The sequence below is a fragment of the Aythya ferina genome (genome assembly GCF_964211825.1).
Source record: "Aythya ferina genome assembly, chromosome: 5".
NCBI lineage: Eukaryota > Metazoa > Chordata > Aves > Anseriformes > Anatidae > Aythya > Aythya ferina.
In genome coordinates this window covers 49,500,713-49,516,110 of record NC_140301.1, presented here as the reverse complement: position 1 = coordinate 49,516,110, position 15,398 = coordinate 49,500,713, and the positions used below count along the sequence as shown (strand labels likewise).

General features: G+C 37.9%; 1 protein-coding gene across 10 annotated transcripts in view; it reads right to left on the bottom strand.

Annotated features, from left to right (window-relative positions):
- UNC79 (unc-79 homolog, NALCN channel complex subunit) overlaps positions 1-15,398 on the bottom strand; it is a 103,124-nt gene that overhangs the window by 36,766 nt on the left and 50,960 nt on the right. For 7 of the 10 annotated variants that reach the window (XR_014693295.1, XM_084519949.1, XM_084519952.1 and 4 more), the window contains 6 exons: positions 14,536-14,688; positions 11,812-13,041; positions 9,352-9,459; positions 4,589-4,705; positions 2,510-2,593; positions 1,219-1,321 (listed from right to left, as the gene is read on the bottom strand). Coding sequence is in view for 9 of the 10 variants with exons in the window: in XM_084519949.1 (XP_084376075.1) it covers positions 1,219-1,321; positions 2,510-2,593; positions 4,589-4,705; positions 9,352-9,459; positions 11,812-13,041; positions 14,536-14,688 (1,795 nt within the window). In the remaining variant the exon portion in view is untranslated. The remainder of the gene's footprint in view (positions 1-1,218; positions 1,322-2,509; positions 2,594-4,588; positions 4,706-9,351; positions 9,460-11,811; positions 13,042-14,535; positions 14,689-15,398) is intronic. The other 3 variants (XM_084519954.1, XM_084519951.1, XM_084519953.1) reach the window with 3 other exon arrangements.

Below are 15,398 nucleotides of genomic sequence, written 5' to 3'. Positions count from 1 at the left end.
CTTTCCCAGGGCACATTTGCTGCTGAGTCACTTATCCCTCCTGAAATGTTAAAAGAAAACCAACAAAGTTCTGAAAGGGCTCTCTAATGTCTAATTATAAAGAGGATGTCAGATTCAGGAGATATGAGACAGGCTTTCACAACTGTACAAAAAAAGCAAACCAATGTGGAAAACTGGCTTATCTCAGCCCAGTAGGAAGGCTTGCTTAATTTGGTCAATCAGTTGCTAATGACTCCAACAGATTGTGATATTTTAACTTAATGGAATTGTACAGGCAATTTTCTTGCCTTTGTGACTAAACAGAAGGAAAATATGCCATCGAAGTCATGAAAGTTGAGCTCAGCTGGACTGCATGTTAATAAGTGGTGCTAGAGGTTTGGGGAATTGGTCAAAGGATGTGCCAAAGATAAGCCTAACTTTGGGGACGTTTCACTTTGTCACACAATAAGGTCTACTTCATCTTGCTGGGACTGTCTAGTGGACTAAGCACAGCAACACAAGAAAGAACTTACAGTTGCTCTTCCTAGTTTTTGACTAAATCGATGTATGCCTCCCTACTGACTGCTTTACTTCTCCATTAAATGAGTACACTTAAGTTTAACACCTCCTTCAGAGGCATTTTAACAAGCAAATAGATGTTTGCAAAAGCTTGTGGGATCAGTGCTATATTCGTAACAGAAGTGTTGATACATAATCATGACTTTATATTTCAAAAGAAAACAAAAGAAATTCAAAAAAGAGTTGATCTTTTTTTTTTCCCTAAGGCAAAAGTGATTTCCAATGGATCACAAGGAGCCACTGATTTAAAATATGGAACAGTACAATGTCACCTATTTACACAACCAGCTTTAATTAAAGAAAAATCCAAACTTTCTGTTACCCAAATGTCTTTAGTAGGCTACATATATTGTACAATATTAACCACATAAATATCCAGTTTCAAAAGGAGGGTAGAAAGCACTTCTTTCTCTCCACATACACACAATAGCACAAGTCATAATTTCACCTGTGCAAACTCACTCATATCCCACTGAGTTAAAAACACATCTTGCTGGCAGTGTTCAGAAAATTTTTACCTTGGGATAAAAAAAAAATAAATAAAAACATAGTATAGGGATAAAGGATAGAATGGACTCTGTATTTCCATAACATATATTTATACTTAACTTGACCTATTTGAAGGTCAACTAGTTCTTTAAAAGGAACTTAAAAACTTACTTGTCAGTCATCACAGTGGGCTGGTCATCAGCAAATTCTTCTGGTGCAGGTACAAACATACTGACTATACTGGGAGCTGACAGCAAGCTAGATTTTGTGGCACCTTAAGGGAGTAAGAAATAATAAAAACAAACAAACAAAAAAGCAAAAGAAATCACTAAACAGAAATCCAAAATGCACTGGTCTGAAGATCAGACTTATAAAGATCAGCTATGATTTTAATGTGTACAGAAGAAAATATGCCCGCGGAAAGATATAGTACATCCCTTGCTTCTACCAGATTACTCCAATTACCTAGAACTATGGAAAAAAGAAAACAAAGTCCGTGAAAAAAAGGTAAAGCACAAAAATTCCAGGAAGGGCAGGTGTAGTTGTATCTACTTTAATATTAACATTAGCATGTTCTGATGATATTTAACAATAGAAACATCAGTTAGCTTCTCCATGTAAGCTAGGTTGAGAAAGAATTTATGACAAGATAATCCCAGTTACTTCAGGAAAAGCAAATTTAATAGCACCTCTCAGTGAAGTAATCTAAGAAACTCCCACAGTATCTGAACTCAAAATATGTGGAGTATTGAGAGCTGGTTTCAAAAGAAAGACAATCATTTCACTAAAGCATGGGAGGAATTTTTTACGTTTCTTTTACATACAGAGTTCAGTACTTCATAATTGTCCCCTGAGGTTTAGCTGGATGAAAACAGACACTCCAGAAAGTCCAGAATATTCTTCAATAACATAGGATATCATCCAGAATACAAAGAATAGAAGTAGATTTTCCATATATTTATAGCTGATTATTTTTCCCCTCACAAACAAATGAAGATCCCTCTACCTTGACTTTGGAAGTTTGCTGTCATTTTTTCTAGATGTAAGTCCCTTTGCAACATGCAAATGCTAAAAGCTGTCATAATGTAGGCTACAATGTCAGAATAAGACTTAACTACTTAAAAATGTCCTCTAGCATACTGAACAAAAGAGAAAACACCATTTAGGTAAAGAAGGTAGGTCTTTGCCCAATTGCAAGATTTTAAGTCTGTATGTATTTTGACTATGAGGGAATTGAACTGTCAACTTCTGGGTAGATGGAAAGCCTCAGCCTTTAATCAGTTGTCCCTGTCTTGAATGAAATGCTTTATCTAATAACTTTTTGATAATCTACATTCTGCAGGACAGTTGAGGGGTTTAATACAGCTGAATGGAACAGAAAATTCACCACCCTTTGGTACTAATGGGAAACCATCCTGGCAGTCTTAGCTGAGATATCAGGTCAAAAAGATGGGGAACTAACCTCTGATTCTTAGTGGTGGTCCCTCCAAGTCAGGGTTTAAGCAAACAGGGACATTGCACAGCCGCTTTCCATGCTGTATCTGCTCTGTGAATAAATACAGAACTTCAGTCTCTAACATTATGAATCCAGCACATCAGCACAAGTTTTAAACAGTTAAAACAAGAGGAAGACAATTAAAACAGCTATTTTTAAAATAATAATAATAAATACAATAAACGTTATTTTTAAAGCATAAAAAGAGCAACAGAAAAAGGAAGGAAGAGAAAGATAAAAGAAGCCTGCAAAGGAAGAAAATGACAGATTACATAACAGCAAAGAAGGCATTTTTGAGAAGTGTCATTAAAGAAGAAAGGAAGTACTGACTGTAAAGATTCAACAAGATAGGGAATATAAAAGCCCCAAAAAGAGAAAATTAATGTTTAGGAATACTGAGACATTAGAAGTTCGTGTATAGTTTTTGCTGACACAAGCTATACACACAGTGATTTTTATTTTACAGAAAACAAGCTTGGGGGGAAAAAAAAAAAAAAAAAAGCATGAAATAAGTAATGAGACATGGTACCTATCAGTGTTTAAAACAATAGAAAGCATATGTGAACCAAGCATGCATCAAAAACTTCTGCAGAATAAGACTGTTTCCTAGTTGTTATACTTGAACATAATGAGTCCCAAAACCATGGTGTGACAAATAGTCACACTGAGCATTTGTCCCCCTCTCCCCAAAAAAAAAAAAAAAAAAAAAAAAAAATTAATCTGTCCAGATAATAATTTTCTTTAAAAGCTAGTGGTCAAAAAAAGAGACTGAGAGATGCAAAGCTTTCTGGTAAAGAACTTTTTACTTCGCTCCATACTTGGAGGTCTTTAGTTGATATGAATGTTAAGAGAGAAAAGTCATAGATATTGTGAAGAAATTTAGTGGAGTCAGAACAAGATTAACAAGACTGAGTTCCTAAATGGTTTTGAGTACTGACTTGTTGCTCTGGTATACAGGCTAAATACTTTTCACAAAAGTAGTAACTTTTCCACTTCTAAAACCCTGCATGAAAAGTAGGTGATACGAACTAACTCTCTTTAACAAACAAACTTACAAGTAGGACATAAAACATTGTTAACATTGACAAATTCTCCCCTTTATGATTTAAGGATCTCATGCTGAGCATGCTACTCAGCAGACTGGACTAGAAAGGATAAACCTGAGCTATACACTGTACCTTTAGCCATGCTTCAGCTACAAGATTTAGCTTGATGGGATTTGAGGCTGAAGACTGAATTAAATAAAAATCTGGGCTCAACTGTCCAGAACTGGTAGTTAGACATCCATTCAAAATGCTAAGCTCCACAAGAAGTTTTAAGTATTATTTTCTCTGGATTCACCTGGACCTACCTGCTCATGATTCCTAAGAAGCACAATTCCATAACATCACTAACACAAAGATGGGCAATGAAATACCTAGTGCCTTTTACAAACTAGAATGAGTTCACTGTTTAGTGACATCTGCTATGAATTTGGACATAAAAGAACATATTTTAAAGAAAAAAAAATCTTCAAATGACTAATGAGGAAATGATGTGCTTATTTCAGTTTTCATTGTCTGCTTCACATTCATCTTAAAGGGTGAAAAAACAGGTCAGTAACAGAACAGAAACTTCAGGTGTTCAGTGTGAGCTAACAGAACCTGCGCTACAGGGAAATGAGACGGGATGGCATAAGGTGCAAATCCTTTGTGTACCAACACAATTGCAAACATATATGGAAATTAATGATTCCACACACCAAGGATGAAATTCTATACCTAATGAAATCTACAATGACTCTTCCATTCCATTCAAGGAAGTCAGGAAATAATCCAATATGAAACATTATGGGGACACCACTGTACCAGAGGGGCTGTATCCCAAATATGTATCTTCCAACTCATATCAGATGAGATACTGCTACTCACTATGTGGTTTCTCTTTAGACTTGAGATTGATGACTTATCTGCAGTAGTAGACTAGAAATACTTCTTTTTTAATGGATTGATACAGAAAGTAATTGGTTTAAGGAAACAGAAATAAGGAACAATAAACGCAGCTCACCAGTATCCCAAGTGCTGATATTGTGGGGAGCACTAGACTGGTGTTCCAGCTGCCTCTTCATTAGCTGGTTCATTGTCAGAGCTCCCAAAGAGCCTCTTTTCATTTGTCTGAACTGAGCTGCAAGTCAGAAATGCAAAAGGATTTCAGGGGCTCAAACAGTATGTAAAACTACTCTTATTTCCTGATCTTACAAGTCAGAACAAGAGAAATAGTGACAGGACATGAACTGCCTGCCCCAAAGATCTTGATCAAGTCAATACACGCTTTTCACACAACTACAGAGGGTAAAATTCTGGACCCAGCAACATCAGTCATGAGTGACTTGGATCTAGGATCTCATCCACTGTGTCAACTGTCAGTGCCTTTTTGTCATCAAATAATACAAAAGTTCTTCAAAGCACTTGGTATTTGTGTAATGTAAAATCCCACCCCCAAATTCTCATGCCAACAGGTGATAGATAAATATATACTTCAACCTCACTCATGCACTACATACTGAGAAAGGAAACTAAGTGTCCTCCCAGCAAAGTATAGAGAAATGCTCTATCTACACTCGCTATTGGGGAAAAAAAAAAAAAAGGTTTGGCTGACTGTATAACAGTCAGAACATGCCTCCTAAATACCTGCTCAGGCATAACACCTGCACATTCTTCTGAAATGTGAAGCCATTCTCTGAATTGTGATAATGTGATGTCACTTTATCAAGCCTTTGAAGGTGGGTCCCCTTTATAACTTCCCTGACATTTTTCTTACATGGAGCAACAACCATCTGCTGTTTCTTAATATAATACTTCTTTAAACAAGTGTTACCACATGCTTTAAGGATGTGTCTCCTGGGAGCATTGTCCAGTGAAAAAAAAATAAAATAAAATAAAAATAAAGCACTCCTTGTGGACTTAACTATTTAAGACTTATAGTTCATGTATTTTCTCAGTGCTTAATTGGAAGAAAAAACAGACATATAATACTCCTGATTTTCTTACTTTTCTCTCCATTCATAAGAAATTCATATGGAATAAGCATAATACTTTTGCTTTGCCAGTTGAGCCCAAGCAATATATTTCCACCACTGAAACCAAACTCATTGCTGACAGCATGAAGACAGAGGCTGTCACTGAACAAGGCATGCCCACGTGCATCTCCATGCAGGAAAGCTTAGAAACTGTTGACGTAAGTCTATGTTTAAGTGCCTTCCTGAGCAAGGATAGCAAAGCAAAATCTTCTTCTAATGATTATTTTCATCAGTAACTACATTCAACATTGTTTAAAAAACACAATATCAAGCAGTGTACTTCTAAAATTCCAAATAGTACCCAGATAAGTTTTGAAATAAACCTAGTCTTTCACATGATTATCAAGCCCAATCTATTCACAACTGTGATGAAGAAATACAGACATGGGATAAACTACAACTTTCAGAAATCTCTGATGGGCTGAGTGCCTTGGTCCTAAACTGGCTCTGCTCAGTTTCTAACTAAGAGTTTCAAATTCAGAGAAAGCAGGATACATCCTAACAAAACATCTACTTGCCCTGAGTAATAATAAACACAAAGACAACTTCAGAGGGAATTTGCACTCTAAATCTATTTCACTAGGTGAAGATTTTAAGCTTTTCCTCATTACATCCATTCAATGTATCAGAGTGCATTTAAACACTACTTTTGGTATAAGCACAATCTCCTCCAGCATTGCTCCAAAGCTGTCCTTGTATAACTGAACTTCTGAAACTGAACCAGGCCAAAAGACCCTTCCATGTTTCACTTTTTAAGTTATATTGCAGCTGCCTTTCACAGCAAATCAGGAGAAAAATATAATTTCCATCATTTCCAGGGCAAGGATTTTAAATAGATGCTTTATCACTTTATCAAGCATAGAATTTCCTGATGAAAGAACAGCAATTAATGTTAGAGCTGACAAGACCGCTTGGAGTGCAGATGACTGTCAAAATTTAGAAAATTATCTCCCTGATTTTTCTTAACAGCTTTTGCAATTATAACTTTAAAGTTTAAATGCATATTTCACATCATCAGGCTACTATTAAGCAGGTTTATATTTCTATTGTATTTACCTATTTTCCCATGGACAGACAAGATTTCCAATGTCAGTAAGTAAAGGAAAAAAAAAAAAAGAAAACCCAGATAGCTATCAGCCTTTGAATAATGCTGGAGCCAGGCTGATTGCTGTGGACTACCACGTGAATTTTTCAGTCTAGAAATGACTAGTGGGTGGGAAGGGTGGGAAGCATTTCTTGATCAGGTCTTCTACAAGAAATCTAAGAATCATGAGAGGACAGAGAACTTTCATATATTATTTGGTGAGCGGTGGAATTCCCTACTCAGCAAGAGAAGTCCAAAGCCAGTATGTTCCAATCACAATTAATGATATGCTTTCTGCAGCCAGGCACTGGCTGAAAATGTAATGATATCTATTTGTGTTACAGAAGTGCCTCGTATGCACAATCCTCATCAGGATTTAAGCAAAGCACTGTAAAGGCACATAGTAAAAGGCTAAAAATATTTCAATCTAAATATGCAAGAGACATAATGGAAAGTGTTTTGTTCTATTTTACAGCTAGAAACTGAGGCACACAGAAGTAGGAAAGAAATATTTACAAAAGGAATTTAGAATAGAATCAAATAGTTCTGTTGGAAGGGACTTTCACAGATCATCTGGTCCAGCTGCCTGACCACTCCAGGACTAACCAGAAGTTCAAGCACATTACTGAGGGCACTGTCCCAATGCCCCTTGAGCACTGGCAGGCACAAGGCACCAACCACCTCTCTAGGAAGTCTGCCCCAGTGTCTGACCACACTCACAGTAAAGGCATTTTCCCTAATGCCCAGTCTGACCCTTCTCTGGCACAGCTCTGTGCTGTTCCCTCCCTCCCTGCCATCGAGTGCTGGGAGCAGAGAGCTCCCTCTGTGTTCCTTGGGCTACACAGGCTCACCTCCTGGCTACACTGGGTTTAATGAACCCCAAAATGCAGGTTGCCCCCTCAGGTACCAGGGCACGCTGCTGGCTTGTGCTGGGCCTGCTGCCAACCAGTGCCCCAGCTCCCTCTCTGTTGAGCTGCTCCTCAGGACAATCCTCTCCATGACTTTTCCAAGTACTGATGTCTGTCATCACCTGGGGCTTTTCTCAAGCCCATCTTGTAGAATGGTACAATAGCTATCTTCCAGTCAGCAGGGACCTCCCCAAACCTTTGGTAAATTGTTGAGAGGGGGACAGCTCTAACATCCACTAATTCTTTCTGTGCTCTTTCAGTACACTGGGGTGAACATTAGGCCCTGCATACTCTGACAGTGTCTCTATATTCCGCCCCCAAGAGGCCTGTCCCTTTTCCACATGCTGTAAACTTCCTTCTGTCTGAGCTTTGCCAGGAGCTCCCTGCTCATCCATGCAGGTCTCCTGTCTCCTTTGCTTGCCTTCTTGCTCATAGGGATCTTGAGCCTGGAGCACTGCCCCTGTTGTGACAACGGTTGCCTGCTGGCCAGTGCTTCCACACACAGCACAGTGCTGGGGCTCAGAACCCCCCTCAACCACCCCCTGAGACCTCATAAACCTCACGCTATTCTCAGCACTGCCACTGCCGATGCTATGAGTGACAGATTCATGAGGCTTCCTGTCATTTTGAGCTGCTCAGTATGATCTGGATACGATTCCAGATTTCATGTATCGGAACTTACAAAAACACAGCGCGTACAGTGAAACCAGACAGAGATAGGTCTTAACTGGCAGGTCTTCAGCTGCATTCCTAAGTGCTTCGATGTCATCAGATCGCCAAGGACCATCCAGCGTTATGAGATGCACATCATACAAGATGCTTGTCATAAAACTGGAGAGGAAACCTCTATTCCAATTGCTAAATTTGCATGTCACAATAACACCATCCTTTAATAGACCAGATATCCCATCCAATCAAATCAGCAGATGCTGAATTTCAGGAATCAACATTTAACTTTCCTACAGCAATCTGAAATTGCAGTTCAGTGTGACTGTTCAGCTGATCTAGCAGCTCACTGGTATCAAAAGACATGATTTTCCCTCCTTTTTCTACTAGCCATAGATTACTCTCCCACCCACCTTCAGATGTGTTACTTAACCTTACTGAACCAGACATACTATACTGGATTTTACTGAACTGTTCTAGGATGCCTTTACCTTCCAATGTTATCTACATCTTTTCTGTTAAGCCAATGATTGCTTAAACCAACTTTGTTCACTTCCCCTGGGATGGGTACAGGGACTCTCAGATGAGTAGTTACTGCATTTCAGCTGAGCAGCTGAGAAAGTGGCATTTCAAAGCATTTCTTAAAATTGCAAGAGGTTTTTGTTTTGTTTTGTTTTCCTATGGTAAATTAACAAACACGCTGACCACATTAACAGCCCTATTAAAGACCTTACCCTCTGCTTCTGCGCACTGACAGTTGACATTGCTTTCTCTCGCTGTAAAACAGAAGTTTGCTGAAGCAAAATGTTTGCTTTTAATTGCCACCTACTCTAATTCAGAAAAAAAAAAAAAAAAAAAAAAAAAAACACATTTGTCAAATTTGCCATGTCACAACAGAGAACCTGGCAGCCACTAACTGCTAACATCCTGCTGACCACCACAGATTTAAAAGACCTAACAATATCCACAGTTGTATTTCCAAGAATCAATAACACTCAGGGGGAAGCATTTACTATACATGATATGTACCTGAAGCACAAATATGCTACAGATTTAATTTTCAATTTAGTTCTTAAATCAGAGATTCACTTACTTGATATGGAAGAGTGACTACTTGTCTCTGGGACACCTGCCTCAAGCGTTGGTGCAGAAGATGATTCTCTTGGCATTTCCAGAGTTGAAAGTCCTTTGGCAGCAGGATCTACATACGGAAATTGTGTTTAAACTGTCAGTATTTAGAATCAATAAATATTTTCCATCTGCTTTCTCTCTGGATGTCTTTTTCACATCTTTTCAATCATCCATTCACCATCTGGCATTCCCAGCAGTTTTAAAAGGACTCAGTGGTAGTGTTTGTAGAGGCATAGAGATCTATTACTTAAAATTACTTTTTGCTGGAGATTTGTACATATGCCCATTTAGAGCTCAGAACTAATGAAATGCATGTAGATTTTGATCCCAGTCACAAAGTGATTAAAGGGACCACCCAACATGGAAATAAGAGAGGTACCACTGATTTAAAGCTAGTCTGTGATATGTTAGCATTCTTTGAAAGTCTTATCCCCAACACATTATCAGCTTTCATTCAAAGGTCTGCTGTTCTAGCAATTGGTCCCAAAGATTCAAGGAGTATAAGAAGGCCAAATCTGTCACTAAAGAAAAGATAAATAAAAATAATAATATTAATAATAAATAATAATAATAATAATAATTAAAAAAAAACATTAAAACTGAGGGGTTTGTTTCATTATAACTAATATTGTTGATATGGGAAGAATAAAGCAAAGAAAATTTCAAGTATTGACGTAAGGTTTCGGCATATCCTATAAAAATGAGTATGTATCTGTGCTGTAAAGGGCCTTAAGTGGGAAACCCTGTACTCCAGAACTGTGCAGTTGAAGAAACAATCCGTTTGGCTATTTAATACAGAAATCAGTTGTGTCAGAAGCCCTTCTCACACATATGGCAGCATAATAGTCTGACAAAGCTCAAACAAGGCTTTGAAATTATAATCAGCATATTATGATGGCAATATTAAGCCTACTTAAATGAATTACAACACATGTTCTCAAATAAACAAATCAATGAGGCTAAACAAAGCAAAGCAGATGCATAAGAAAGAGACTGAACTATCCAAGTAACTAAATTACCTAGTTATCCAGATTTACTGTATCAACCGGTAACACTATGTGAGCACTTAGTAAGTCATTGTGAAAGTTTTATGCTCCACTTGGATGACATATGTAGATGCATGCAGCCAAATGACCATCTTATATGCTAAAATCCCAGGTTCCATGGGGTGTTTCAGAACTGGGACAGCTCTTCCAAGAAGTTTCAAGGGTGTTTATGTCAGCAGATTCATGAAAACTTAGTGGTTCTTAGTAATGGTCTAAAATGCATTTGAGTCTAAATATTTTTGTGACAATTATTCTTGAGAAACCTATGTGAAAGGTCTCTCCTCTGTTTTTAAAATGCTCCAGCAGTTCATCAACTTACTGGTACAACAAATGGGATGTTAGGCCTCAAAAATAAAGGGAACAGCATAGCCATGATCACACTGAATGATTTCTCCTTGTAAAACTGTGATACCATAATTTCATGAATCATAATAGGAAATTATTCTACAGTTCCTTCTGAAGCAATTGAGAAAGAAGTGAGGTCAGGAATACAAAAATATTACCCCATCTTCAAAGAAATGAGGCCTGAAAGATTCCTTCTTTTTTTTTTTAACTGATAAAAATCCAATAACTGAAAAATCCTGAAAAAAAATAACCACAGAAGTAAAGAGGCAGCAGAACACATTTTTAACACTTTTTGAAACATCTAATTCAAATCTGAGCAGATAAAATGCACTTTCTCTCCACATGACAAACTTGGTAACAAAACCCTGTATTGAAATGAGCTGAAAGAATAGGGATACACAGAAATACTCTATAGTTTTCCCCATGAAATCTTTAAACAAAAGCCTTGTAAATTTTGTGGATATCCAACTACAAAAAAGGCTAGAGAGTTTTTAGTGTATAAAAACATGTCTGTCTCTGATCGTAAATGCAATGTGCAGTTAATTCCAAGTACTCTTAGCTCTGCAGTCCACAGCCTGCTCAGATTCGCATTTCATGATCCAGTTTCCTCTCTGCTGCCTTATGTTTGCAGAATAAGTAGGGGACGAAAAATCACGATACAGAGAAGAGAATCAGTGTAACACGGATCAGATTAACAGGACATAAGGCATAGAGGAACAACAGTTTTACTGACTCCCTGCATAAAGAGGCCATGGAGTTTGGAGGCATTAACTTTGATATGAGAACCAGTATTTTTGTCCTTGAGCTCCAAGTACCTTTTTTAATGGGCCCTTGCACATGCATGTTACCTGTATGGCTGGTACACTTCCGTGTGTGAAAAACAAACAAAGAAACAAACAAAAACTGGAAGCATTCAGCTAGCTCAGACCACATCAGTTGCTATGTGATCACACATCTCTCTCTATACTGGCCTGCAATGAAAACCTTCACAAAATAATAAGCCTTTTCATTGGGTCAGTGGTTGAGCTCACCTGCCTCCTTCTGCTCTCCCAGCTTGTCAAGGATGTTAAAGGAAATGTCCAGGTATTCTCTCTGAATAGCACTCACAGCAATCTTCCTCTGCTTTCTCTGGCGGGGAACAATCTGAATCTTAAATTCTGACTCCTCAGTCTCCTCCTCTTGTTTTTGCTCTGTGTTTTGCTCAGTGTCAGACTCTGTGTTGTTTAAGCCAGCAAGTTTATGACTTTCTGTTTGGTTTTCAGAATCCTCGGGGACTTTAATAAGGACTGTTTTTATGTTTGGGCTTGGAATTGCTCCACTAGGCCTAATTTCCTCTACACTCAGTTCAGAGTTATCATCAATGGACATTTCTGGAAGGGCAAACGATTTCTGCAGCAGGTCCCTTTTCTGTTTCAGTGTTAGCGAGTTCCCACTGGGTATGTCCTGAAGTTCCTCTGGCTTAGCTAACTCTGTAGAGTCCTTTTTACCTTTGGGAGAAATTGAAAGCAACTCCTCTATTCCTGCTGAAGTACTGTTGCTCGCATCCTTAGAACTAAAGTCCTTCGAGCAATCTTCAATGCTGAACTGGACCAGAGGAGTTGTGCTGAGGCTTAATGCAGAAACATCGATCGGAGTTGAGGGAGATGACACAGCAGTTTTACCAGAGACTTCATCATTTAACTGGTTTGTTGCTTCTTCTTCTTCATCACTCTCCACTATTCTTAGGGGAGGAAGTGGTTCAAAGACTAAAGAGTCACTGTCTGAAGTGGAGAGTACCGAATGCTTTTCAGGACCTGATGTTGAGTCAGAGGACAGATCTATCAGATCTAAGTCTTCCTTGGGACCAGCAGGTTTAACCGGAGAGTCTACCTTCACTTCATAGGTTTCCATGCAGTTTAGCCTAACTTCTGGTATGACGGGTCTTCTTGTTTCCTGGAAACTCTCTGTAGGAGGAGGATTTTCTTGTATTTCTATGTTTTCAGCTTTGGTAGAAGAATTCTGCCGAGATCGTCCATAGTCACTCTGTCTGTGTATGATGTAAGCAGCGGGGACAGGTGGCTTTTCTAAGTCACACCGGTCTATGCAGGACTTCCTGCGATGTTCATCTAATGTAAACAACAGGGAGTCTGCATTCCCTATATCAAGAGATTTTTGTTTTAGAGAGCGCAGTTTTTTTTTCTGAATGCTTTCTTCTCTCACACAGCGCAGAATACTGTCTTGTAAGGCCCCCGTCTCTCTATATTCAGCCAGCTCTATTTCACCTGATTAAAACAGAAAGAGCTAATACTACCTTAGTTGCAGACTTCTGACGGATATCTTCATCTTCATCTCACAATTCAACACATGACTGGCATTTCAAATACAAACCCAGTATTAGTCAAAATCATCTAAAATTTGTTTTCACCTCACAGCCACATTACGTACACTTTTACAATTACAAAACACACCCTACACCCAAATAGTAGGCTTTATTCAAATTCTACTAATCCCGAACAGTTGTACCCTGCAGATAGTCTGTTTAAGCTTATGGTATGGCTTCATTAGGGGTAAGAGTTGAAAGAAGGAATGAGCTACATAGACCATGTTGAAGAGGTTTCAAAGTAACTGGGGACATTATTCATATATGAGCATTATACACACACACACACGTATATTAGAACACATCTACATATTCTTATACTGAGCTTATATTATTAGGGCACGCCTACATGTCATTTATAGCAACAAAGTAGGCTTTAAAAGGATGCTTCTAATCCAAGAAGCAAGGGTAGCAATAGCAGTGAGGATGCAGCAACACAAGCTTGAGCTCAGACAGGTGTTCAGAGAATTGTTTCTCCACGTATACTAGACACCAGTAAAGCCTAGCCACTATCGCATCACATAGTATGACCTCCCCAACTTAGGGAGGTGTAAACCAAGCACAGCTGGTGCTACTACTGCACTTGCTGGTGCTACCAGTTCATTTGTATCTTGCTATGTGAACACACCCACTGAGAACATTTTTTAAGTTTGTTCGTGTTGGTGTCGCTGTTGTTGGTCTTAATGACATATTTTCAAGTAATTGAGAATATTCTTGATCATCATTAGCCCCATATTTCAAAATGCTCCACATATGAATCAAAAAGCAGTGAGAAAAATTAAAGCATTTTCCTATTCAGAACATTCTTCCTCCAATGCAAAATTTCTGGAAGAAAAAAAAAGGGGGGATGGTGGCAGAGGTAGAGAAACTCTGATGTTTGAATTCTGTTCTGTTTTAGAGTGTTCACTTCAGAATTCTACATTTCTACATTTGAAAACAAACTCCTTTCTATTTTTGGAAACCACCAGCTGACCTTTTCTACCAATGGAAAACCATAATATTTGCTGCAGCAGCAACAAATTTGCTTGACCAATCATCCTACCTCATCAAAAAGTCAATTTCCATGAAAAAAACGTAATTTTGAATAAAAATTTCCAGCCCAATTGTAAGAGAATGTTGTAAGAAATCTTAAACATTTTGACATTCAAAAGAGCTTAAGTTTTCAGGAAACAACTACTGATTTTAGATACTTTCATTTTGGAGATTCCTGTAAGAGATCTGAGATTCCTATAAGAGAATTCATACAGAGAAATGAAGAGTACCTGCTCTCAAAAATCAGACAGAGGGCTTGTATTCAAATTATACATTGCAATAAGCTCTACAAAGGTGATAGCCTGAAACTAGAGTAGGAAATTGTACTTCTACACAAGTTTATAGCAATAAAAAAAAATCATACTTCTCTGAGCATTCATCTCAACAGGTTGATATTTCACCATTTTGCTGCCACCAATTCTTTTCAGTCTTGCAAAGAACGTTTGAGATTCTTTATTGCAAGGGCCAGTTGGTGTATCATGAATATCAGATTCATCAAAAACACTGTCTTCCTCTGCTGGAGAAAGAAAAAACTTTATTACTTGTAGTAGAGTGCAATTCCTTGAATGAAAGGCCGTCAACATGATAAAACCTCAGCTAGTTTCAGTTAACTTTGAACTGGAAAATTAAAAATCATCTGAATCTTTTAAGAAAAACTACAGAAACAGATATAACTGCCATTCTTGTTACATCTTAAGTTAAGGTCAGAAAGGACATTGATAAATGGAAAATGGGTTACAATACAGCAGAAGTATGCCAATGTTTTTACCATTCTGAGCTGATTTTTTTCCTACTACTAATAGCACAGATTAGATCTTTAGATGGAAGAAAAACAAGAGATCTGGACACTGACTTGAGTAAATAATTGTCTACAGCACTCAGTGAGAAATGGTAATTTGCAGGAGATGGGACCTAGTACAACTGCAAGGTCAGTAATAAACCAGCAAAATAGAAAAGTGGAAAAGAAGGAAAATGATAATCTTGAATGGCTGCTAATAGCAATACAATGACCTATGAATATGAAATGTGAAATTATTGACCTAAGTAGTAATAGTGAAACATTGAGCTCTAATATGAGATGTAGTGTTTAGAAATGCCAGATAGAAAGATCCAAGTCTACCTACCCACCAAAAAATAATCACATCACTTGTATGAAAGTGATTTCTTTTTTAAAAAAAGAAAGTGATTTAAAAAAAAAAAAAAAAAAGAAAAGATAGAAAGAAAAAG